The sequence below is a fragment of the Motacilla alba genome, chromosome 8 (assembly GCF_015832195.1).
Source record: "Motacilla alba alba isolate MOTALB_02 chromosome 8, Motacilla_alba_V1.0_pri, whole genome shotgun sequence".
NCBI lineage: Eukaryota > Metazoa > Chordata > Aves > Passeriformes > Motacillidae > Motacilla > Motacilla alba.
Genome location: NC_052023.1, coordinates 17,321,881 through 17,349,547, shown reverse-complemented (window position 1 = coordinate 17,349,547; position 27,667 = coordinate 17,321,881). Strand labels below are relative to the sequence as shown.

The window sequence follows — 27,667 nt, the reverse complement described above, 5'->3', positions numbered from 1 at the left end:
ATTTTCCTTCCTCAAGCAGTTGCAAATCTGACCTATATAGCATCTGACCCCAAAGAACATCTGTTCCCAGAAACTCCCACTCACTTTCTAATATACCCATTAGTTAATGAATAGTTTACTACACTAGCAGTGTAAAATTAGTAACTTAAGTAGATAATTTATAAATGCAACTAAATACCCTTCAAAAAATGAAACAAAAAAAAGTAAAAACACTGGACTGCTTTGTGTTTTCTTCTAGCAATTTAACCATTGCATAACGCAAGAAAACCCAAAGAAACCTGTGTTTGGAAGCCAGTGGTTAAGATATAAACCAGCAATCTCTAGGGATGCTCAAAGAAACCTGTGGGCTTTACCACAGAATTCATGCTTCCATGCACATACAGAACCTGGGAATTGCCATACTGAGGAACTTAATTGCCCATCTTAGTATTCAGAAAGGGACTGTGTAGTGTATCATATTTATAATATGCTGACAACAGCTCTTTATCCCCAGAGCCTTCGGAAAACTGTCCAGTCTATGCCCTGACACACGTGGTATTGCAAGACAATGCATTAGAATTATACTACCCAATCCAAAAAGTTCTTTCCCAATACACAATTTTACATAACATACAATTCCCCAATATACAAATTTAGAGTTTTAGTTACATTTCTGGACCCAGTGATGTCCTACATAGAATTTCAGCATTTAAAATTCCAGCCACCTGAGCAACAGTGGGGCTCAGACCTCATACACCCATCTTCACCTTCTTTAAAATAAGTAAGATACAGCATGAAATCTCAAGATGCCATAAAAGCCAGTTGTTTCAGAATTTAACCCCCCCAAACTGTTCTTCCATGATGTACTCATTATAGGTACATAAGCTCTTTACCATATTAAGAAAGAAAAATTCACAAAATAAGAAACTGTGTTCCTTTCCTTTATTATGATGTACCAATACCTTGCATACAACATGCAATTTATTGCTTATTGACATTATTGCATATATCAAAGGGAAAAAAAATCAGCCAATATAATTTTATGCAAGCTCCTAAACTGTTCAAACAAAATACAGAAATGCTTTACAATATCACTGAAATGCTAACAAATAATTCAGATTCTTTCTTGTAATAGAAAGTAAATTTAAACCCATACCTAATTATTCACTTTGCTATGATGGATTACTTTTATTACCAATCTTCAGAATTGTTATAGTGCATGTTTAAGTTCTTGTGCCATGATAAGGATTGCTACTCCAAACAGGTCGCATTACTAGTTGAATTTAATAATGTGATCCTGACATTTTGTGACAGTATTAGAATTGACCAGATTGTCAAGATTTACTAGAAATCAATCTAGCAGAATCTACAGTTTTCATCCTGGCTCTGCACATAAGTTAGATAAACTCATCAAGTTTCTTTTTAAATAGATTATATAAACATTTTCGAATTACAGGCTCCATTACTTATGCCTAACTTGTAACTCATTTGTTCCAAACAGGTTTTCTAATTTGATTTTATAACAGGTTAGCTGTGCTTTTCTACAAAATAGGTATCTGTCAATATTGAAGAAAACACTGTTTGGTAAATGCATGCTAGAAACAAATCCAGGACATTTGGATGTTTGCATATTAAGTGTGCAAATTAAATAGCCGAGCTCATGATTAGCCCTTTTCCTCCCTTCCCCCTATGATTTGATGTTTCTTGTGAAACTGGAATAGGATTTCTATAAACAAAACCACATTGCATTCAAAATTTTGTATTCTGTATTACAGCTTAGTATTCATATTTAAATGTTGCTTTCAAACCTAGCAAATTTTTTAAAATACCAAAATTTAAAAACTTAGAAGACAATTTACATGCAACATGTTCCATTTGGGTGCAGATTCTCATATACTTAAATATTTATAGGCTCATAAAAGCATGTCCTGTCCACAAGACAAGTACAATGTTTGACATCCCACACACAGATTAAAAATAAAGATACAATACAGAATATTTTAATTGCTTTTATATTTTCAATTTCAGTAAGTAGGAAGTTATAAATAGCACACTGAATCATTATGTGGTTGCTACCAAGCCATGCTGATCTCTTCATACTTCACTCTCTTACAGACACTTCTTTTACTTACAACTAGGTTAAAAATGTATATACTTCGTATTAAACAGATGCCCTCTCAGTGCAGGACATCACACAATGAAACTGTTCTCAGAAGAAATTTTGCCAAAATATTTCTTATACCAAACAATAGGATTTATTCTTCATAGCTACCTTCCATTCTTTACTGAGCTATAAAGTGCTTGGTTATTATAAATAGAACAAGACTTTGAAAGGAGGTAGCTAGTAGGAATTTTTAATGGATAAGAAACCTTACCAAGTGTTACCATCTAAAAGTATGACTTGATGCTTTATCCCAGATCTCTAAACAACCCAGGCAGCACATATTTCATCTTCTCTGCCATAAAAACAACTTTCAAGTTGCTTTCAGAAAATCCTAAAAGCTTTACCTAACACACATTTTATCCAGGTTTGGATGAAGGTTAAAAGTTCACAAATATTATCACTATTTCCATCTGGCTGCCATCAATCAGGGTATCAGCAATGAAGTACCACTCTTTTTCTGCCTGTATTCCATAGACAGAGAGATCTGACCAGGAACAAACTTTTTTTCTCTACAAGGAACTCCTTGTAGCCAGATAATGCTGTGGTACAGCAGGGTTTTAAAATATGAAAGGGGCTTGCAATAGTTTTCAAAGTCTTCTACACTTGCACTTTTTCATCTGAAAATTCTAGTCCCTTTCTATTTGCTTCATTGATGGCTTTCAGCAGCAGCCAACAGCACACCAGACCCTAAGCTGAAGTAATTGTCAAGCAGCCCTTTATTTTCCTCCAAGTGGCTCAGCAGAAGCATCACAAAAGGATTTTTCAGACTTCTCTATTAAATGGTCTTTTGCATAAAGCTTGTTAATACATATGCTTAAACACACACAAGGTCATGAGAAAAAGTCCTCTTCATACAATAATCGACAACTGGTATTCCATTTTATGCAGCTTGAAAATTCTGAAGAATACAATTTCATTTTCCATCGTGAACAGAGACACAAACACCAAAACCTTTCTGCTATGTATCCATCTGCTGTTGTTCCAAGCACAACAGTAAGAAGACATCTGGATCTCGAGGTGTGTACTCAAAGACTCCTCCTCTCCTCTTTAAAGCTGCCTGAATGCATTTGCTCACTCGTGTAGGCTTTTACCTTTAGGTTGTTAGTTCTGCAATATGTGTAATCTTCTCCCACAATATTTGAAGTAAAGATGGAAGTCATTCTCTTCCAAACACTCTAACTAATTTAACTTTTAATAAACTTTAGTACATAATTTGAAATTGTTAAGAATTTATATATGAAGCCAGCTCCCCTCATTTTCCTGTGCATATATTTTATTAACCAATTAATTATATTTTTAAGCAATTAAGTTATTAAATTATGGAGCTCACTCAAGATAGCATGTATTTATAGAGGTAGAGTAGGCTTTAGAGATGTAATTCTTACCACTGAAGAATTCACACAGATAACCCAAACAGCACCCCTGTTGTGTGAGACTCCACTGAAATCCACTGAAATACCCTCTGAGAACATGAGTATTTGAAGTATACTTCCTCTCTGCAAGTACTGATTCCACACATCAGTTACAGAACGCCTAACTTACCATTCTCCTGTAGAGTTCTGAAAGTGGTATTTACTCATCTTTTGATGGAAAATTAAAGCCATAAAAAAGGGAAACTCCTACATACAGCCTAACTGGTACCAACAGTCTGTCCCATGAGCAGCAAGCTAATGTCACCTGGTACTGAAGAATGGAAAAGAAAAGAAAACCAAGCTATTTTTTACAAGAGTCACTCCTTCCATTTGATATGCCCACAGAAAAGACACCTGGTGACATGCCAAGAGTCTGCTTTTACAATGCATCTGTTAAAAACAGAAGTTTTAAGCCATTAATAAGATATTACATTCAAAAGCATTTGTTAGGATGCTAATTACCATGCATTTACTTTTTTTGCATAAAAAACCAAAGACACAAGCTTACAACATTAAATTTTATCAATATTTCACCACATTTTTAAAATTAATAAAGTGCAATTAAAAATGGGTGCCACAGCTATCTAATTTGCTGTATTATAAGCTTTTAATGGCAGGTAAAAAGTGCCCTATATACATATATGCCCTATATGTATTCAGTACATCACAACTTTGCTGCCTGTTTACTAAAGTCTTTGCTGAAACCACAGCTGTTAATAGTTTTTTTTAACAAGAAAATTTTCTTCTGATGTATCAGGACACAACTGTAATAACTTTTTTTAAAAATTATAAAATTTAGAGTTAATGCATTGCAAAATAAATTTTTAATTACACTAATTTTGTGCAGCAATCCAAAATACTAGCTGTTCTAAAAGAATTATCTCACTGCCCTTCAATCCTGGATTGTTGGCCAAAGTGTAGTATGCAGTTTTGGATTGTTCTTTGTTTCTGAATCTAGTTTTAACATCAATTTTATTACAGCTTGACTTACTTTTTTTTCCCCCATCAAACACAAGTCTATCTAGAAGTGGAAGAAGTAGGCCATTTTAATGAATGGCCTCCACTGACAACAAAATATTTAATACACTGAAATATTAAAATCAATGTAAGAAGTTATAGATTTCAGAAACTTTTCATGAACTATCACCCTAAGAGTTTCTCCAAATCATCTTATCAATTTTTTCATCCTACTTCCCTAAAAAGAAAAGCAGACTTCTATTTTCAAGCATACTTCTCCAAAACGTTTGAGTTTACTCAATTTTAGAAAGGAACAAGCTTTTACAAAACTGTTAATCACAGGGATCTAGTGATGTAAAAAGCAAAGAAAAGAGTATTTCATATACACCTTTAAATCAGAAAGGTGATAGAAACACAGCCTTTTTACAATTTTGCATCAGGTATGCTGAAATCACATTTTAAAAGATAACCAGGTTCTGCAAATGAGCACAAAAGAGAGTCTATTGCTTTGAGCAGGATCGACTCTCTGTTGATTTACTGGTACCCAAATGAGGCACTGCACTCACTCAGATCACACAGCTCAGGAGATGAATTGTTAACTCTCCCAAGGCATAAACAGATCTTTTGTCTGTAGGCTGTGAAGTGTTAATAACCATGGGATCCAAACCCACAAGTACTGACAATCCTTGCTATCTTCCTCAACAAGGCAGGATTGGGAAACTTTTAGAAAAAAGCCTGCTGAGCTGAGCAATGGAACTAGGCTTTCAAGAGTGCATTTCACACCAGGCCAAACAATACTCCCTGACAGCATTTCAAGTGGGCAACTAAACTCATTGCAGCTGCCTCAGTTAGGAGGCATTTTAGCCTACGCAGTTCTCCTGGGTCTTACATACAATTTCTGGATGAGGGGAGTGCCTCGTCCCTCACCAGGGACACGGGGCACTCACACCTCCGACTACAGAAGGGAGAGCTCATGTCACCCAGCTTGGTCAGAGGGAACAGGACTGATCACCCAACACGGGGTAAATATGCTACTTTTCTGTTTAAAAATAAATTGCTTTAACAGATTGCTACAATAGTCGGGATGTGCACTGAAGTCACAGTGAAAATGGAAACTTTTACCACACCTACACCAAGGAAAAAAAAACCAGAAGTTAATCTGTCACAATTCTGGATAAAAGAAGTACATAAATATAGCTCTCAAAACAATTTTAAACAAAACTCAGAATTTCCTAAAATTGTATTACAAATTAGATTTAGGACTATTCCTAGATGGTGAGATTCCTCTCTGATGACCTCCAAGCCTTCAAGTTCACAGACAGAGTAAATGAGTATCTGTTGACAAATGTGTGGTTTAAAATGAAAAAGAATTGTGTTTACAGAGGTCAACTGTTCCTTCTACAGAATTATCATACAGTTTTAGAGGAGTTTGGCACAGTTAATTCAAGAGTGTTCTTAGTCACACCTTGGATTTCTGACTTGATTAACAAGGAAAATGTGACAAAAACCCTCAACGATTCGTATCAAACAGGTCATTTTTTGTGATAAAAGAAAAAAGTATTACTTAAAGTTACACATCACATATACAGAAGATTTTTTATATCTTTGCAATTCAACTTTGAATCCAAATAGCCAATGGTTAAAAATACTCTGAGAAGAATTGCAGCTTTTCTCAAAGGTAGCAGCAGCAAAGGAAAGAGCACTTCAGTAAGAACTATGCCATTTCCACACTTCATCTACCATATTAACTTACAAAAAAGTTCCATGGGGAATTTAGAAGTTGTACTATTGCATGTAACCTAGGGCAGCACATGGGAATCCTTCCCATCAGTGTGAGAATTTTAACAGCTCTTAAGATACCATGTGGTCTTATAATACAGCATTTTAGATAAAATTATTTCAAAATTTCCCAAAATGGTTTGCATTCATATAAGGCAGAACAAAAAGCAGTAAAAGACTTCATAGAATCAAAGCCAAATTTTTAGCTTTTCTTGCAAAAATTAAAAAGTTGTCAAGAATGAAATCTTGATTGTTATTCCTAGAAGAAAACATAGAAACGTGCCTGGAAAATTGCACCATATCAGGAGTTTGGGGAATTTTTCATTTTCTAAAAAAACAGATATGTCAGTATTCACTGGATTTATAAAACATTTTAATCGGAGAAACCTGAGAGAAACACTTTGAACACACTGGTGGACAATAAGCAGTAACCAGTCTGCTCCTTTCTAATTTCTGATGCTTGCAACTGCTTACAACAGGCGTGTGGAGCTCATCTGTGTGAGCTTCTGCTTTTATTCCTCACTGGACAGGATCCGCAAAGCGTGGCCCTGGGCGTGCAGGCAGTGTGGCTAGGGAAAGAGTAAGGTCAGTACAGAGGTAATACCTTGTTTCCATAATAGGAGCATTCCATGGCAGAAATGTGCACTGTTTCAGTGAACCCCAATTATTTTCATAGCAGAAATTTCATTTTATGTATGATTTCTAGGCAGATTTTCCATTTCTATGAGTTTTTGCTTCCTCCTGTCCAATAAGACAAATGACCTTGTAGCATCCTTTTGCAATTTTGACCATCCACATGACATTCATAATATCCAAGACAACACTTGAGATCATCCAGGCGCTCTGGGCTGCAAATCCTAATCTCTGGAAACCTTCTGTTCCAAATGAAGAAATTACGTGGCTGTAATACACAGGCATGACGGCAATCCTCACCACGAAGAACACAACTGTCATCAGCACACCATTGATGATGTTGGCCTTTGAAGATTTGGGATATCCCAGTACTTCAAAAAACCACCTGCAAAATAAGTGTTCACAAATACCAGGCAGACTTGAAGCCATCTCATTAAAAAATTATTTTACTTCATGTTTATTTTTAATTCATCATGTATTAATTGCTTCTACCTTTAGAATCTCTAACTTATTGCACTTTGTCTTGGCTTAGTTACAAATCCTTCTGCTTGTCTGCACTTTTTCCCCACCATTTAAACAGTGTATGAGATCCAGTATAATGCAAAATAACACACAGAAAATCCTGATATGAATTGTGAACCAGCTGACAACCCACGTGCATTTCAGTGACTATTGTGTAATATACAATAATAAAACTATATTTTAAAATCATAAAGACATATTTATTACTTGCTGTTATAGTTTATACCAACAGCAGCTAAAATTCTTTGTCTCACTGAAAGCAACACTAAAATTGCATTTGGATTTGGTAATCCAGACAGACCTCTAATTTCTTGTAATTGGGATTTTCTGACTGCTTCTGTTCAGCCCAAAACCAGAACATTTTCAGAACCAGACACTGTGAACTCTTGATCATGTCACAACTTGGAACGTTACACAATGAAAAAAGATAAATCTAAAAACTGCCTCTCCACATACTGCTGAATCATAAATGGTCTTTAAAATAATTCTTGCATATTTATTACTAGATATAGTAGACAGGCATAACTTATCTATTGCCTAGCACACAGAGCCAGAGGGGTGAAAAAAGAACAACAATCTTCTCTAATCCTTTGTCGTTCACACTTAAACCAGAATAAACGAGTAAAATTTGCATGGCAATGGCAGGTGAGACCAGAGCAAAATAACTTAAATCACTGTATTCATAATGGGGGATGGGGAAGAGACTGAAATAATCAGTTTTTCTCCAATAAGATGCAAGGCTAAAATGATTCAACAAAAAAACAGTTCTAAACCTGGTTTTTAAAGTAATTTTTAATTTAATGACCTACAGATTACAACCCAGGTAATTATAAATACACTAACAAGATTTTCCAGACATCCAGCTCTAACAGAAATATTCTAGAAATTCATTAAGCATGCAACTAGGACAATTAAAATCCAAGCACTCGAGGTGGCATTCCAGCCCGGAAGCAAGATGCCTCACCATAGAAACACTTACTGACACAAAGAGAAAGACCTGACATGTTTGGTCAGATTAACAGTCAAAGCTTTTACTTTCAATGATGTATACAATGCAGAATCAAAAATTAATATAAAAAGTGGATTTCTAACATACTGCAATGTGCCAGTATAGGTAATTGGCATCTGTTTAGCAACTTCCCTTTCCCAGCAAATAAAAAAAAAAAGTCTGTAAATAACAGTTACATTACAATTTTACCCGCCACAGTTCAGAATTAATTACATAAATGCTGATACCAACATTAAAAGATCTAAATGCTTGGCATGGAGACAACCTCCAATTAGAGATCCCTAACAACACAGACAGGAAATACACAGACAGTTCTAAGATTAGAATATCTTTTTATATTTTAATAAGAGCTCTTTTGGTAGGCTAAGAATGCAAACAAGAAACATAATGTAAGTCGTTATCATTATCCACTACTTACTCTTAAGGGTCTGATTCACTTCAAATTTAATGGAAAAAAAATCATGCACTAATGAGATGACATCTCTTAGTGCAAGGGACTTTATTATCTCCTGCAGCAATTTCTGCTTTTTTGAGAGAGTGCTAAATGTCAGTATTCAAAGACCCATAATCTCACCATAGGCATTTTAAAAGTATAACATGAATTACTTTTATTAGCCAGATGTACCACAATTCTTTCTAACGCCACAGTCTGAAAGGTAAGCATCAGTGTAGGAACCCATATGGACCCAGGATGACATCCTGTCTGGACAGAAGCTGGGACAACAGCCATTCACTAGGGTATGAATATCAACATAAACCCTTTTTTCGTCATTAAGTTTGAAGAAGTGTTGATTTAGTCGTTAGTTTCTCTGTGCACACAGAGCACAGGCTACAACACACTGATACCTCCCACTCAACTGCACTGGGGCAGAGGAGAGCAGCCTCTGGAGAGCTCCATTATCCCACCCTGTCCTCCTGTGAGTTCGAGTTTACCAAACTGATGTTCAAAAGGGACGATAGCACAATCTTTTTTATTTGTTAGAGCTCTGAGGTGTCATAAAACACCTCAAAGATTACAGTCACAATGCAGTAATGGCCAATAGCCTGTCTGTAGGAGGAATACAGTTTCTATTTGCCTTATCCTTTCTCTACCAGACATCTGGAAAAGCAAACAGATGCCACACTTGTAGAAGCAGTAAAGCAGAAATACACCCCAAAAGCATGGTTAAGAAAAAGGCATCTGATACACTGGAAGTCCCCATTGTACCTTGCAAAAAATTGGAGGAAGAGGGGAAGAGTGCAGCCCTGCTCTGTACCAAAGCCCCTCACCTGAGGTGAAGTCTTTGTGGGGCAAATCCTACCCCCAGCTGTGGCCTGAAGGCTACAGAGTAAGGGGCAAGGCCACCATCCCCACAGCACCATGAAACTCCAATGACAGCTTTCCCCTTGCAGCAGTATGTGGCATTATCAGCCTCCTTTTCTGATACAGCAGCACATCAGGGAGAAACACTTGAACCAGCAGCCTGAGCTCTGCAGGAGAAGCTTCAGCCCCTTTCTTCTCTAATCGTAGGTGTGAAGATTACCCATTTTAGATATAGTTAGGTGCTCAAAATAACTTGCAGAACTGTTTTTGAAGCTAAATAAAGAATATACATTTGTATTATTCTAGATATTCATATGCATATATGAATATTGATCTACGTGTGTGGAATATTGGAAAATAAACTTCAAATTATACAGGGCAATGCAATTCCATTCTAGGATTCTGATGACAATATTATCTTACTTCTTTTCCCTGTCCATGATTCAAACTAAAAGCATCCATATTGAAGATGGCTTTATTATAAAAAAAATAAATGAATATACAAAAGTTAATTAAGAATGTTTTATTTGTGAATTTTTGGTCTGGTATTCTCATAAAAAGCTGGCATTTCATACAAAGCCTGGTCTAATCCAGAAAGGAATTCAGAGATGAACACATTAGTTATACTGTTGCAGCTATAGCAGCAAAACGTTTTCATAGCAAAAAAGACTTTCATATAGTAACCCTTGGTTCAATATATATAAATTCCCTGTCAGCAGACATTCAACAACTATAAAAAGACTTCCTAAGTGACAGAAATAGTAATGCAGATTCAGTTTTAAAAGAACTACGGAAAACCTCCCTAACCACTTACCGCTGATTGACAAAAGGAGTGGAGAACTCTGCAAGGAGACGGAAGTTTCCAAAATAAGCCAGCAGACCTTTGCTCTGGTTAGCAAAAAAAACCAGACATACAAAAATCAACAATGTAAAAGTGAAATTGTCATTTGAGTCTTTAAGTACACACAAAATGATACATCATCTCAACTTCTTTAATCAAACTGAGTTTGCCAGCTGTGGCCACCTTTCCTGCACTTTCAAAGCAAGTTTTGTCACAAAAGCTGCAATTGTCCTTCAGGTATCTCCAATCAGTAGCTTCTTACTTCAAACAGATCTCTATAAGACCTACAGTTAAATGGCCATGAAAAGCTAACTAGAGAAGACTTGCACAAGTAGTCATAGATTACTAATTACCATGATAGCATTACTGTCTGAAAGAATTATAAACATTTTTGATTTTTCAACGTTTAAACAAGCCCAAAGAGAAACACTTTATGCTGAAGAAAAATCTCCCTGCATTGTTGTAGGAGCATATTTTGGCAAAGTGAAGACGAATCCCCAGCTCTAATTTGACAGCAAGGAAGGGCACAGGAAGTCCTTTCTTCCCTCCTGCAGAGGGCAGGGGTGGCCCTTGCCAGCAGCTCTGCCAGGTCCCTGCCCTGCCCTGCCCGTGGGTCAGGCACAGCTCCTCAATGGGGCACATCCACATCACATCCCCTCCAGCTGAGCTCCTTCCTCCAGGTGACACACAGTATCCACTTACACAGTTGCTGGGCAAGCAGCTGTTTGCAGATGTAGACATAAAAAGATTGGGGGTTTTTAATTTCCTTAGGTTCCCTGAACAACCTATGGAGTGGGTGTCATGATTCCTCTTTCCCCCATCAAGCAAGCAAATACCCACCACTTCAAGCTTTTCATGTCAATTTGTACTACACCAAAGAGAAAACCTGTGTGTTTAACCAAATTCTTTCCTATCCCCAAAAGGCAATTAGGAAATAACATACTTAGGGGTAACTTTCTCTGAAGACAACAGACTGAGAGCAACACAATGGCATCCACAGGCAGAGCTACATCCACATAGAAATAAATGCTTTTAAAGAAGCTCACACTAACATTATGCTTTCTGTTTCCTCCAGAAACAGCTAATGAATTTTCTGCATGGAGTATTAGCCTTGGTAGTGGTATTTTCATTTATTTAATATTCAGCTCTAATTCACTTTCATCCATGATAATATTAGTAAATTTATTATCTTTAACCAGAGTATTTACTTGACAGTGTACTTCAGCCCCTTTAAACCATTACATGGGAAATCTGACAGTAATCTGGCATCCCAACACTTTTAATCCCACTCTTATAAGCCTGGGATTCACACAGTAGGCAGGGAAGACATCATTAAGGTTGAAAAGACCTCCAAGATCGCGTCCGACCATTAACTGTGCTCTGTGTGCTCACCACTAAACCATATCCCCAAGTGCCACATCCATACACCTTTCAAACTTCCAGGGATGATGATTCCACCTCTTCCCTGAATGCTTGCCTGACCACCTTTTCAGTGTAGAAGTTCTTCCCACTGTCCAAACTACACCTCCCCTGGCACAATTTGTGGCCATTTCCCCCCATCCTGTCACTTGTTACCTGGGAGACAGAAGCAGAACATAACCACTTGAAACCATTTCCGTCTAACTTTCCAACTAAATATTCAAGCTTGTGGTTTTATTTAAAACCCTGTTCTATAATCAGATGAAAAGCCCTTCTGTCAAAGTCTCTTTATAGCAAAAATTGAGAAAAGTTTTTAATTTCAACCAAGTTACACATTTTTGTTGGAGTGTAACATTGAAAAGTCATGCATATACCATAAATAACTGAAAAAAAACATTTAAAATAACGATTCAAAGTCTAAGTATGCCTTTCATTAACCAGTGAAATTTTTTTTAACATTAAGCAAGTGAGATCTATAAAAGCTCAATGTAATGAGCTTTTGTAAAAGCTCAATGTAATGTTTATTTCATCTCATCTGCTTATGTTACAAGAAAATACAGCACTTACCAGTACAAAATAGTAAGCATACAGAGCTGCCAAGTGATGTATTACAAAAAATTTGTCACCAATTGCCTTCCAGTAGAAAATAATAAGCAACAGATCTACAAGAGAACAGAAATAACTATAAAGAACTATTTATTATACAATCATTGACCTCAGAATAGCTTCTCTACATTTTAGAGATATACCAAGATACGTCATCAGTAGAAACCCTCTGAATTAATGATGTCTGAAGAGAACATCTTCATCCTAAAGACTTCAGTCAAAGCATTAGGCAACAGCATTCTCCCAACAATTTCCATAAAAGTTTACTTTCCACATCAATGGAAATACAGACGCAGTAACTTTAGACAAAGTATTTTTGAAGGAAAAAGTGGATCCTGAATCTCATAGTGACCTCACACTTATGACCCCAAAAATCTGGAACAAATGACATTAAAAAAAAGGCAGGTCTTCAGGGGGCATAGCAAACATACAAATGCACACAACAAATGCAGGGATCTATTACAGAGAACCTCTGAATCAAAAAGTAAAGTATATTAGTAAATTTGGAACCATTTACCAGAACTATTTTGCAAGAGGCATTTGGAATAAGAAGCATATTTGTTTTATAAAATCCCAATTTTCTAAATACTGCAAAAGTGACATAGCAAGTTAGTGTTAAAAAGAAAGTTTTAACATAAAATAAACCAAAAAAAAACCCCTAAAAAAAAAAATCTTTCTTTTCCCATGATGGTCTGAGAAGTCAGAAGATCTTGTTCTCTGTACTGGAACAAGCAATTTCTGTCCCTACTTTCTGCAAATGAGTACTTTGGACTGGAATATTATTGACCAAGGTTCCAAATCAAAGACTTTACCCCTGTGCCTTTCTGAAGTCCAGAGTGTGCCTTGATCTCTTTTATATTAGCTATCCTCAGGCAGGGCTCTACATCATCTGACATAGCTGCTCACTTCCTATTAATAATTAAACATCAACTATATAGGGAAGTGAGAGAGAATGAGTGGTCAGGTTGAGATGCCTGTTCAAAGACATTCATTAATTCATAATGAAAGTTTAATGTATAATTATTCAAAAATAGATACTGATTCATTTAAACATGGCAGCTGAAGCTATGAAAAACCCCAGACACTTTAAGTAATGCACAGTTTAACTGAATATGCTGATCACCAGATTATGACTTCCACTGGGTTGAGAAATCCAGTGTGAGATAATCAAGTCTGTGGCCCAGTCCCTGATCAGAGACTTCATCCTAACATGAGAAGTTTCCACTGAAAATAGTCCAAGTCACAAGTTTTTGCTTTGATAAGCCATTATTATTCCCACACAACATAAAAGAAAGCTCTAAAGCATTTTGTAGCAAAATTCCCATGCCAATTTTAGTTGACAGAAAAATTAAGAACATAAAACATATATAGAAATAAGTAACACACAAAATAAATAATTGCCATGTTTTATACATGGCTGAATTTTTGCTTAAAAGAGACTAAAAGATGGGCAGGCAGGATCCATTTGCCTCAGCTTGTATTGGGGGTTACTAAAATTCTTCTGTCAGCATTCTGAAGTCACAGGAAGAAACACATGATAGAAGAGATATGAGTTGTGGGCGCAAAGAAGAGGGTGAAGAGCACTGCTCTAACACCTTCCCAACTGGACAAAGGACAAAACTGAGCTGGAGATGGTGGTTGCACATGAAACCATAGCAAAGCCACACAGTGGTATTTCCTCAGTGCTTGGGGAGATATTCCATCTTTCACATCTGCTAGCAAGATCCCATGATTTCACCACAACCCACAAATCCATTAGCAATTTTAAAAGCCACAGTGGAAACTGTATTATATACACCTACCACATCTTCACCACAGTGGCTCAGGATAAACATACAGGTATAGTGACTCTATAAATAAACAGGTCATGCATGCTATGTACATGTTGCATAATTACCAGAAATGAGGTAGCCTGTGGTAATAGCAATATTCAGCTTCACAATTGAAGGGTCACCCCTGTAAACACACCAAAAATATATAGTTACAGCCTAATTTGCAAAGGACATACACATCTCAAACACAGTGCCCATCAGGGCACATTATTCTTGGCTCATCAGTAAGAGATTATGCAATCTAGTTAAGAAGGGCTCTAATCACAAGTGAATTCCTTTTCCACCCAAACAGAAGACACCTACTAACAACCCTAATCAGGATCAACCCCTGCCTCAGCCCCAAGAGCCTTGCTAGAGATTTGAACTGAAACCCAGCAAATACTCTGAGCTGGCATCTCAGGAAACTGAGGATAAAAGAGAACAGCCCAGTCTCTGTCTCTTAGCCCTTTAACTGACACTCTGTGTCTCCATTTTTGTGTTCTGCCAATGCTAAAAGTTTGGTAAGGGTGACAAAAATATCTTGCTCAGCTGGTGCTTTTCATATTCATAATCAGATGGATGTTCATAGGGATAAACAGAGTAGAAGGACACAGGAAAGGAATTATTTGCCAGTTCTCTGGAGCCAAAGAACCTTGGAGCAGAAATGCTTTTCAGAGAAGTTTCCACACCTTCTATCCCTTCCCTTTTGGTGCCAAACATTCAGTAGCAAAGCTCTTAGTAGCACACACACAGCTTCAGTTCCTGTAGAATGTTCAACAAACCCAAACTTGTGAATAGAGCTCCAGAAAGGGAATCATCCACGTTACAGCAAGCAATGTTTGTTCTTCTCCCCACTGTCCTCTATGCATTCTTACTTTGAGGAGTTTGGAAAGCAAGTCTTTTTTCCTTGGCACAAGGATTGTAACTTAATTTTTAAATTAAATTGTGCAACTAATCTAGCTATGTTTTGTGTCAATATGAATTGAGCTTCAAGTGACAGGTCAACAGATCCATACAATGCAGACTGCTCAAGACAAGCTGTGAAAGCAATCCTTGTTGTAAACCTTTCCAGAAAAAAGGAACCTAACTGTGCTTACAGCCAACTCCAATATAAAGTCTGCCTCAGCCAGAACACAGTAAAATGCTATTACTTAACTATTTTTTCTTAATCCTATTGGAATGGAGCAGTAGGAAGAGATTTCCTGTATTATTACAATCTGATCACTAAATTGTAAAGCTTTCTTAGTGTCCGAAACTAACTGTTCCCCTCAGTGAGAGGGTAGCTTGCAGGAAAATACGACTCACAAAACCAGAATTCTGCTGTTAGGTGAAGAAAAATCATTACTAGGAGAGTCTGGAATTCACTCCATCTGTTAAGATTGGCTGTAGACGTTCTTTTAAATACAGCTTGAAATGGGAACATTTTTCCATGGCTTCAAAACTTGATTTCATGAGCTACATATGTTGTGGTCTGAGTGCTTTTTTAGGTTTAGACATAGAGTATAGACAGATATGTTCTCCTAACTTTAGCAGGAACTCTACAAAAAGGCTTCATGTTAGAGCTCCCAGCTGCAGCAGCATCGTAATTAAACTTCTCAGGGGTCTCAACACACTTCAGCACATCATCACTACAACTAAGCCTGTGCTCAAGAGCCTTCATATTCTCCAGAGAACATGCAAAGGACTGAGTATATGAAACTGGTTACTTGATAATAGACATGGCTTAAGTGGATGGGACAGGGAATGGTTCACTTCCCTCCTTTTTTCCCCCCAGAGAATGATTACTTTGCATCAAACCTCCTCTAGGCTTTCTAAACCAACACTTCAACAACATATATATGGCTGCACTGTCCATCTGTCACATCCCTTCAAGAAGAGCCTATGTCAGAATCCCAAATTATTCTCAATAAATGGAGAACTTAGAATTTAGTCTAAAATATGCAGATTTCCTGACCTATCTCCTTGAACAGAAGGTGCAATGGAATCAATGAGCCCTGATGTCTGCAGGCCAGTTTTGATGCAAGCAAGAGCCCAGAGTGACAAACAGGGAGTGACTTGAATAAGCAAATGGGAAGAACTCTCTTTGGTGATTGCTAAGAAGGTATGTGTGGCAAATGAATTACACATGAAGATGCACGGGCAGATAGAACAAACAAAAGTCCATACAACTGAGTTTCTTCAAACTTCTTTGCAGATACAGAGTCATATAAAATGCTAATCAAACATCAAACTTGAAAAACTGTAATGACTACAAAGTGAACAGTCATAGGAAGGAGCCTGTTCTCCTATGAAGCTACAACTTAATCCACTTATTTACGTCTTCTCCCTCTCCTTATCTGATCTCTACCACCTCCACATTTTCTACCATGTGATTCTCACCACCACAAAAACAATTTCTACATCATCTATGTTAGTCTCTAGTACATACAGAAAAAAAAGGAAAAGTTTTATGAGAAGTCCTAGACCATCAAAAAATGTCACACACAACGCTGATGCTTCCCTGGAGCTTACCAATGCTCCAGTCTCTGTTACAATCTACTGTATCTATTTTCAGGCATTACCTGACTGTAATACCACATTCTCTCTCCATTGAACCCAAACCCTTTGCAGGGTTCAATGGAGAACTTACACACAGATATACACTACCCAGATCTGCTACAGCTTTTCAATTCCACTTTAAAATTATTACTGTAAATAGCAGAGTTTCAGTCATACTGACTTATAGTTACAGTTTATTCTTTAATAATTTAATATGCTATTTCAAATCAATTGCATGTATTTTATCTATTCCACTTCACAGAGACACATTGAACTAAGACAGTAATAGTGACACAATACTTATCAAATTTTTAAATAGTACAGACATAAAAATGAACACATCACGACTGCATATTTTAATGGAAAATGAAACAATCATTCAGTAATTAACACACTGCAGGATTCTTTTTTTTTTTCTTATCAATTATGTTCTTTTATTGTGTAACCACAACATATATGTAACACGCCTTACCAGAGATGGTCAGCATTAACAGCATCATCGTACAATAAAATGTAAAGGCAAAACCCTCCAACCACCAAGGCGTGGAATGTGGACACTGTCCTGAAAAAGAGATCACAGTCACAAGGAGGTACTGCCATTCACAACCTCCCATACTGTGCTTAAGGCAGGATGTATCCAAAGGCATTCTCAACTGCCTGCAGATGCTTCTGAGGGAGACAATCATCTGTTCTCTATGCTACATCCAACCCCTTACACAATGACAGGTGGGAAAAAAACAGTCAAGAAGAAGGAATCTATTAGATTGGAGTGGGATTGACGATATTAGATACAAAGTGAATCTTAAAAGTAAGGGAGATCTAAGTTTTCTTCAAATTATCCCATATATTAATGAATCCTTAAAGACTGTATGACATCTAGCTCTCTAACAAATGTTTTATGTATTGTCCCATTTGCTGGAAAATGTATATGCAATTTCATACTCAGATTAGCCCAGGAGTCCTGCAACAGCAGGTTTCTCCTTTCAGGCACCAAATTAAAAGACCCATAATAAGTCTAGTTTGGATTTGGAGGGGTGGCATTAAACGAAAAATCCTAAGCTTTGGATAGAATTTCTAGTGCATTTGAAGTAAATTCTGGTTTTCAAAGAGAAAACTTGCATAACTTAGTTGTCGCTGAGTACCCAAGGCATAACAGCTACAGGTTTATATCAATTAGCAGCTTTGTATTAGACAAGGGAAATATAAATGTCACAGTAATCAAAGTTGCCTTGTCCCTACCTGGGTACTAGACACATTTTTCCCCCAAAGACAACAGTCTCCAGTTTGCAGGCTGCATGCACAGTGTAGATAAACTCTGCATGCTAACAAGCATGCACTTTTAGAGAAATATCTATTTACAGAAGTCCCAGCAGGGTTTCTGCCAGCACACAGGCCAGGGCCCCTCCTGCCCTTTCAGTCCACATGTATTCTTGGAAGGTAGAACAATGCAATGGGCATGGGTCCAAAATGTGTAACCTTCCTGCTCTAGCCATGGGTTTAACACAACTATAAGCTGCACCTAATAGTGTGTAGCTACTGTCAGCTTTCTCACTTTCCAAAAGTAACTAGAAAGAAAAAAAAAATGATGTGAAAAAATATCTATAGGGAATCAGAGATACTGTTTGAAAGATGAGAACTAAGTTCAGTGCTGTATGATTGGAAACACTTTACACCATATTCCCAGCACCAACAATATAAATAAAAATGCACAGATGCTCTCAGTTATTAGACTTGTCTTTGTATATATTGAATACATGTATTTGGAAGTCATTAATATTGTAGATGTCCTTAAGGCACTCTCAAGAATCTGAGCTCTACCATGCAAGATTTGAAGAAAACATCTTACTTCCTGCAGAAGACTTTGCAAAGAAAGAGGTCATAATCCCTACTCCATTTCCAGAGTTGTTTATTATCTACTGGCAATAGAAGATTCTGTAACTATTCATAAAAGAGACTGTATTTACAATTTGTTTCAAGAATGTCACTGTGGTATTTTCAGCAGCTTTTTCAATAGTGTGCCAGAAAATGAATGGAGATTAGTATGAGTAGTCAAAAACTGGATGAGAACAATTAATAATCATTACAGCAGAGGCTGCACTTCTGCCCTCTCTTCTTTTAACAAAGAAAGAAAATTTAATTATCAGAATTTTAACGATAATTAATAGTTTAATTAAAAGGTCTAGTCTTGTAACACGGGATTAAAAAAGATAGGAACTTTTCTTCCTTTTTGTTAGTGTCTGAGAAACACCTGGAATTTTTGAACTTGAGGAGAGGATAATGCTATAAGAAGGAAAATTTGTCCTAAAATATAGCTCATTAGTTTACAGTTAGTAATTTGTCTTTGAAGAGGCCATTTACCTGAACCTTTCTGTTTAGAATACAAGTTATACACAAGTAGAACACTTGATGGGAGTGAAATAAAAGAAAAAAAAAAAAAAAAGAAAGGAAAGAAAAGGCAGCAGATTTCCTCCTTAACTCTGGACTTTGAAGCTTCTCCATAGACAGGGCAGAAAAAGGGAAATAGTACAAGAGTCCATTTTAATAAGGAATCTAGGTCAAGCTATCAAGCTCCGTGCATTTCCTTGAATTTTTTTTCAAAGCTTGCATCCTTTAACTCCTCATTAAGTTGCAAACAAAAAAAAGCTGCAATGCTAGGTTGCAGCTTTGCTTCTTTATTATTGAATATTTTTTTTTCACAACTACTTAATAGCAGTACAAGCATGTATTACAGGAGAGGTGACAGGAATATATGCACAACTTGAAGAGTTATACTACATCCGTGACCAAATATAGTTTTTAACTCAATTTGAGTGTCCATATACTTCAGATGCCAGAAGCAATTACTTTATTGGTTCATAATTCTTGGAAGGTCAGAATGAACAAACTGACAGCATGGAAAAAACAGTCAAGAGCTGCAGCTCAAATGCTTGCTTACGAAGCCCTCCAAACTGTAACAATATATTTTCAATGCTACAGCTCATTTCAGGCAGATGCCCTCTTCCAGACCCAGCTGAGCTGATAAAAATGCATAACCATCCTCTGTGCCAGTTTCCTTAGCACTGCCAACAGAATCATTTGTGTGTGCACTCCCTACACCAGTTCAATATAGGACAAAATAACCATCTACTTTTAAATAATTCAAATTCAACCAACAGATTTTACTGGGACATAGTAACTGTCTCTACCTGCAGAGCCCTCTGCAGAATAAATACATACTCCTCTGCATTCTCTGAACTTGCAAGATACTCCTTGAGACCTCTCTTCATTTTGGTGAAACACTGGAGTGACAGGGCAGTTTGACAAAACACTGTGTTTGGTTAGCAGAGCTGAAGTAACACAAGCACAGCTAGCCTTTCTTCCCCTTCATGCCCTCCTCAGTTATAACATCAACAAGATTCTGATGAACCCTGCTTTGTATTTCATGCCTTCTAACTCCTGAGCTGGATGAAGCCTGGGATCACAACCCATCTTTGTGCTAACATCTACATCCTGCCACCAACTGCAAGGAAAAAAAAAATGTGCAAAGAGGTAAAAAAGGACATAGTCTGGGGTCCTGTATCAAGTTGAGCAGTTAAACACCTTACAACAAAGTAGCCCAGAGATTATGGAACAGCTGATTTCCAGCACACTTGTGATGTGTAAAACAATTCATGTTATTATGTAAAGCACTACACCAGCATAGCGCTACCAGGCATGGGGTAAGTTCTCATAAAGCCTATTATGCAATTCAAAGGCCATTTGATGTGGCTTATAGACAATAGCTCAGCTTCACATGGGAACAGTTTAGTTTACTTTCCCTGTCTGCCTCTCATTGTTAATTGGAACAGAGAGGTAAACCTAAGCTGCACTGATACTGTGAACTGGCATCCTACACAGTTGTTCTGGCAGATAGGGAATTATTCAAAGATGGAACTGAAATCAAGATGGTGCCTTTAAGAACACTGCAAGTGGACATTTGCCAAATGGAAGGGCAAGGCTATTTGAGTTGCTAATGCTGCCTGAAACAATGGAAACAAGTTTAAAAGTTGTTGTATCCACCTGATACTAAACAGCACTAAGGAGGAACACAACTGCAACTAATGCATTTTGACTGCAGTGACAACCATACAGTACACATTTTTGAGCTTTAAACTAGGGAAACATCTGAAAAAATATTTTAAAGTTGTAACAGGCTACTCAAAGGTATATTGTACCTATTCATTTCAACTGGAGAACCTTGTGTACTATATATATATATATATATATATATATATATATATATACACCCTTTCAGAGCAGTATGTTGCAAATAAAACCTCATTGATCACCCCATTTTCAATTACTATCTCATAGTAATTGATAGTAGAAGTATCTCATATCTCTACTATCTCTTTTAAGCCATACTATGGCTTAAAAGACTCACGGGTCAAACAAGTTTCTGAAGTCCTGTATGTGAGGGGACAAGTGAAATGCAGGTGGATCCATCCCACTGGTGGAAATACAGAGAGAGTGAGGAATGTTTTTGGACTGAGTTTCCACAACTCCTTCTGGCATGCGTCCCCTGCGTCTGCCATAGCTTCCCCTCCTCCTCCTGCAGTCTCCTTTCCCTACAACACACATGAATCTGATTCTTTTCAATACTACACCAAAGTGTCATTAAATTCCTTGGAAAACCTTAACTATATAAAGCAGTTTGTAGTGTATTAGCACCAGGTAAACAAACTGCTTTGCTCCCAAAAGCATGGCCAGAGATAAACTGGGATTTAGAATAAATTGCAGTAGTTTTGATTTTCTTATGTGTTTGGAAAGGAATTTTTTTATCTCTTCTCTTTACTAGAAGCATCACAGAGCATCTCTTCAGTTTATTACCTCTCACCAGTCACTGTTTTATCTTTGTACTGACCTTTACTCTGGCATCACTGTCTAACAAAGCATTTAATGTACAAGTGTTAGTAATGCTGTGTTTCCATGAAGGGGTCTCAACATTTCACATGCATTATTTGTCCAGTGCCTAGAGCCAGCCCTCTGATCTTTGCCTTTAACTAATAGGGTTTTCTTCAGTCTTACACATACACACTCAGGTGGTTCAGGTGTCCATGATTTCAGGTAAGTCTTTTACTGTTGTTGTTTTGAACACTTTACCTTGAATTCCATTCGATCTTCCTTTTTTGGCTGAGACTGTTAAAACCAGGTGTTATTTGTGTTGACACCCAAGAACTTACAACATGGAAAAGGAGCTGAAATACAGTAAAACTGGCAAGAGCAATGCCAATAGTCAGGTTGCTGAAGGAAGCCATTGTTCTTCAACCTGTGAAGAGAAGCAGAAGGTAATTTCACTCTATTCTCCATTTAATTATTTTAAGCAAACACAGAAAATGTTTTTGACAGCAATTATCAACAGAAATATTATTCACTCAAACTTTCTACCTTTTCATTGTCCCTACTTAAGAATTAACAGTATAAAATTATGCCCAAACTTTTAGATACACAAGCTGCATTTTCGTTTTGGTTTGGTTTTTTTTAACATTTGCATATTATACATTTTTGTGGCCTAAAATTGCATGTATTTTATCTACACAGAAAGGGCAGTGAAGGCCACTGACCAGGCCAATCACCAACTCTGCAGCCTCCACTCCTGCCCCAAGAACCTCCAAAGTTAAAACTTGTTTCATTATTGCCGGATTGACTGCTGCCAACAGGAGTTCAAAATGCAACAATGCAATCAGATAAGCACAGAAGAGAGGTTTTTGGGTCAGCCCAGAGAAGCAGTAGCCTCGCTGCAGCTCTGTGCACTTTGCAGAGACAGTAGCTCTCAATTCCCACTGCACTCAGTCGAGAGCTCGTCCTTGGGACGGGCTGTGGGCTATTGCATGGGAGCTTTCTTCCTCCACGGAACTCGAACCTCCGCTCATCTTCACGCTCAGTGGAAAGCCTCTATCATCAGAGCTGAATGGCTTTTCAGCTGCTGGATGTTCAGCTATTTCATGAGGTCTAAATACCAAAACAATTCCAAACAGAACTGGTCTCTAAATGCTTCAGCCGTTTATTGCTCAGTCGCCAATATTTGCAACACAGAATGTCACAAACCTCTGACATGCATCCCCAAACCACTCCAAGACTGGCAAAAGGTACAAACTCCAAAAAATTCAATTTATATTAAGTTGAACTGGAAAGGGGAAAAAAAAAGCCAAATGGCCTTCATTTCAAATATTTAAATAACTATTTTAATACCTATAAAAAAACTTGCTGTTACTTTAGTTTTACGTAAGAAAATATCTAAAAACAAAATGAAGACTTTTAGGACAGCATAGTTTGATGTTACTACAGCAACCTAATGGTCAGCAAAGCAATACAATGACATAATACATTTATGTCCACCTTTTTTTCATGTGCATTACAGAATGAGTGAACGTGCCTTAGATCTTTGAAATTGTATCTGCATTGCAGATGGTAAGAAACTTGAAGTTCAGGAAGAAAAAAGAGAGGGAAAAGTCCACCATAATAACAAAATAGTAACTTTTTTTAAAATTAAATACAATATTCTCACTTTGGGGTGTAAATGGTGAGTATATTGAAACATATACATCAGAAAAAACATACTTTCATCTTCATAGATTTAGAAGTAGAAGGTTCAATGGTCCCAAACTTTTCCCCCTCTACCTCTTTCTTTTCTATTTATTCTCCCAGAACTGAAGACAATAAAACTTCCTCTGACTAGTACCCACAGAGCTACAGGTAGAAAAAACAGAATGCAGAACAAATAAGAGCAGATTTGCTGAGTGAAACCTGCCTCTATCATGTAGATTTCAAGTGCTTACTTCAGACCAGCTTTAATTCTGTCCTAGGAACTCCACAATTCTTGGAACATATTTGATGTGCTCCTAGGGCCTATCTTCCTGCTCAGTTGAACCCAAAAGGAATCCAGCTTGCATGCTCTGGGACAGCTATGCAACACAAATCACAGAGGGTGATTCAGTTCATCATGCATTTTTAATCCAAACTATAATTTTTATGTACACACACTGCAGTGCATTGCATCAAACTAATTGATTCCAGTTGTTTTCTGATGACCTGTTCTAGTGCAGCACCATGTAAGTCCTGCATACTTTTTAATGTTACTCTATCAAAACTTCCAATTTCAATTATAATCCTGAATATTCAGTATTCTCGATTCTCCACATACTTCTCCATTTGCCTCCACTGATCAAGAAGACACAAAACACAAACCAAACTTTATCTCCTTTTCACATAGTGTAAAGTACCAGAGACAATGGGTGTTAAGCTCAATTTTCTAAAGCCTTACCATTTGAAGGAATAAAACAATTTGGCATCTAAAAACCCACTGAGAAGCACTGTATAGTGTCCAGTTCCAGATTCTAACCCCAAGGACAAAACTTTGTGATTACATTATCTCATTTGTAGCAACCAAGTCTTCTCTTGGACAATGTAAGGAAAAAGAAATTATGAGTTAGTTTAATGAAGGAAGCCAAAATCTAGGTTAAGTACAAATCTCTTCAGAAAAACAGCAAAACCACTGACCATTAACTACACCTACTACATCCTTTTGACTAAAATATAGCAATTCTCACGATGCCACATTTTATTCATCTGCAGTGACTACACTAGTATCTCTGAGTTTCAAAGACACAGACATAATCTCTTGGACAAGAGAAAACAATGCTTTGTTTTGTTTCCTTAGTACCAGAAGATTATATTAGGTAAGTAATGTTTCAGCTTTTGATAGGTGTTCATTTTAGTAGAGATTATGGAATTAAACAAACTTTGCAAACATCCCTTGAAAGAAATGCATTAGAAGACTAATCTCTCACCTAAGGAGCCTGTGAAGGGAACTCATTTTTAAAAAAGGCACTTGCATGGAAAGTGCATGACCTGACTTTCAGCAAATGCAGAACTATGATGCCCATGAAGGAGAATGGTACAATGGTTTTAGAGAAGAAGAGAGGCAGACAAAAAATTAATCACTAAGCCTCCCTGGTTGGTCTCACAGATGCTCAAGTTTTGCAAGCCTGATTTCATATACACCTATCAAGATGCTGTTTAAATATAGTAACTACCAAGTCCAGAATAGTCTTTTGCTTTAACTCAGCAATTAATAGTGTCATATTTTAAATACAGCATTTCACATGTGTTCAGCTATAAATAATGTCCCATATCTATAGGTTGTTATTTCTCATATCTATAGGTTGTTTTCAACCGTATCCTTTTTAACATGAAAATTTACTGGTTTTTACCAGATTTTCTCTTCATTTACAAGAAAAATTATTCTTATTGCTGAACCTAACCAGCTTGTTGCATTGTCCTTGTTGACTTAAAACAAGCACAATTAGCTTCTGATTAGAATTTCCCTTGACAAAGTCCAAAGTTAGTAAGCCAGACAGCTTCAACTACACTGTGGGGTTTTTTCCCCAAGCACCTTCTTGTAGCTGTACAGCAAAGTCTGATCAAGATATGGAACTTTGTGGATTATGTATGAGCAGACACTCTATCACCCAAACTGCATAGTCATTGATTACTGTTCTGTCAGCTGATACAGGGTTTGAGCTGATGGGAGGCTGGCTGGAGAGGAGGTTTAGTGTAACTACTTTGTATGCAGGAAAAACACTACAATATACAGGTTGGTTCTCCACCATTAGCATTTGCCCTGCTTACCCAAAATTACTGCCCTAAACATTCAGTTAGACAGTAACTACCTATGCTCAGGACTTCACTCTTGTAGCTTTTCAATGGAGTCTTTAGGTAAACAAATATTACCAAACACTTGAAACTAACATTTTTTTCAGCAAGGTATTGCTTACATGCCTAGTGTGATTTCAAATTATTCCACTGACCCAATAACTTTAAAAAGGTTAATAACACAGGGATTTTTTTCATCATACTCCATAAGAGCTAAAAATATGTTGGTTTTCATTTGCTATATAACATGCAGTGGCTTTCCTGCAATTCTGTTTCTACTTGAAATTTAGAGCAAAAAGCAATAGCCATTCATCCCAATACGATAACACTATGAGCTCCTGATAGAAACAAGTTGGCACTTAAAGAAAGAGGATAAAGGAGCAGGAAAGTTATCAAGTGTTGTACCATCAAAAGCATTTAGAATTTACGTTCTCCTCCTCTTACTGTTTCCACATCATAAAAATAAGAAATGCAACAGTATAACGAGACATGGTAAGAAGGCGCAGTGGAAGGTTTAAGGCCCACAGCCCTTACTTTCTTCGAGGCTGGATTTCAAGATGAGTTGGATCAATTTCCAAACAAGATTACACCGTAAAGCTGCTATTGATACCAGAACATCGCATGAAATACTGTGCTCTCCTGATCCGCTTAAAACTGAAAGCCAAATCCAATAGCTGGAAAACTTGTCAGACCAATCTGCAGAGAGCAACGCTGGACTACTGACTCTTTCCACATTTTATAATAAGCCCAGTAACAAAAGAAGTGCTGGAGCTTTGCTGTGCTCTTGGTTCTGAATGGTAGATCCTATTCGTTTGACATCTTATTTGCTCAGTAAGCAGCATTAAGAAGAAACACAACAAAATTCAAGCTACTCACACTTAAGCCGTTCCCTTTTCTGTATAAGGCTATTCACACCCTAAACTCCACTCGGCTTTCTGCTCTTAGAACATCAAAGCAACCAGCAGATAAAGCATTCTTATAAAGGCAGTGTACTCAGGATGAGGTGTCCGCTGCGATACCATTTACCGAATTTCCTCAAACCCCGCAAGCGGTCTAGAGTAGCAAAGCCCCCAAGAGGGAACCCGCCCAGACTCGGTGGGCGCGGAGAGCCCCCGGGCTGACCCCGCGGGACGCTGCCCCCGAGCCGGGCATTACCTCGCCGTCCCGGTCACCCGCGGCGCCCGCCGTTCGCACCGGCCCCGAGCGGCCGCCGGGCAGGCAGGCAGCGGGCAGGAGCGCGGATCAGCGGCAGGAGAGCCCAAGAGCGGGCAGGCAGCGGGCAGGCAGCGGGCACCCTCCGCGCTCGCTCCGGCCGCGGCGGCGGGAGGAGGCGGCCCCGCACCCTGCGCTGTCAGCGCGCCCCGCGCCGCCGCCTGCGGCTTGCGGCCCTCGGCCCCCGGGGCCGCCCCGCGCTGAGGGAGGGAAGGGGCCGCTCCGCGCAGCCCCGCGGGGCGGGGGAAAGGGGCCGCACCGCCGCCACACCGCCCCCGCCCCGCCAGCCCCGGCCTCTCAGCGCCCTACCGCCTCCCCTCCCCGCCCGCCGCACCTGGGACCGGGGTTACGGGGGCTGCGGCGCTGCCGCCTCCTCCTCCTCCATTCCTTCCCCGCGTCGGGGACACGACAGCCCTTCCCGGGCGCAGGATGCTCCGGCGGGGATCGGGTTACGGCAGCCGTAGCCTTAAAGGGGCCGAGCCGCCGCCGCCACCTGCCGCCGGGCTCCGCTCGCCGCCTCCGAGGGGCCGCGGCTTCCCCGGACCCTCCCTGCGCCCGCCCCGCGCTGGAGGCCGCCGCCCCCTCTCCGCAGCCGCCCCCGCGAAGGGCCGCGCCGAGCGGGGCTCGGTCGCCCTCGGGAACCGCCCGCGACCCTCCAGCAGCTCCTCAGCGCGGCCCGAGCGCAGCCGCGGTGACAGCGCGCGGGCAGCGGGCCCGCCGGCCACCCTGCTGGCACCGGCACCCTGCGAGCTGCCACCGTGGGCTCGGGGGCCCTGAACGCCGCTGAACGTTCATGGTGTTTGTGCTGG

At 38.7% G+C, this 27,667-nt stretch overlaps 1 protein-coding gene across 3 annotated transcripts; it reads right to left on the bottom strand.

The window, feature by feature from the left end:
- Positions 1–6,647: 6,647 nt before the first annotated feature.
- On the bottom strand, positions 6,648–27,441 carry TLCD4 (TLC domain containing 4). Of its 3 annotated transcripts, none has more exons than XM_038143963.1 (7): positions 27,193–27,441; positions 22,095–22,260; positions 17,446–17,535; positions 14,522–14,580; positions 12,586–12,680; positions 10,573–10,646; positions 6,648–7,309 (listed from the first exon to the last, which is right to left on the bottom strand). In XM_038143963.1, exons 2-7 carry the CDS (start codon positions 22,247–22,249, stop codon positions 6,994–6,996), a joined length of 789 nt encoding a protein of 262 aa, XP_037999891.1. In that variant the 5' UTR covers positions 22,250–22,260; positions 27,193–27,441; the 3' UTR covers positions 6,648–6,993. The 3 variants fall into 3 exon arrangements, with proteins under 3 accessions (XP_037999891.1, XP_037999892.1, XP_037999893.1); XM_038143964.1 differs by lacking the exon at positions 27,193–27,441 and adding an exon at positions 26,802–27,095; XM_038143965.1 differs by lacking the exon at positions 27,193–27,441 and adding an exon at positions 23,771–24,627.
- Positions 27,442–27,667: the final 226 nt, after the last annotated feature.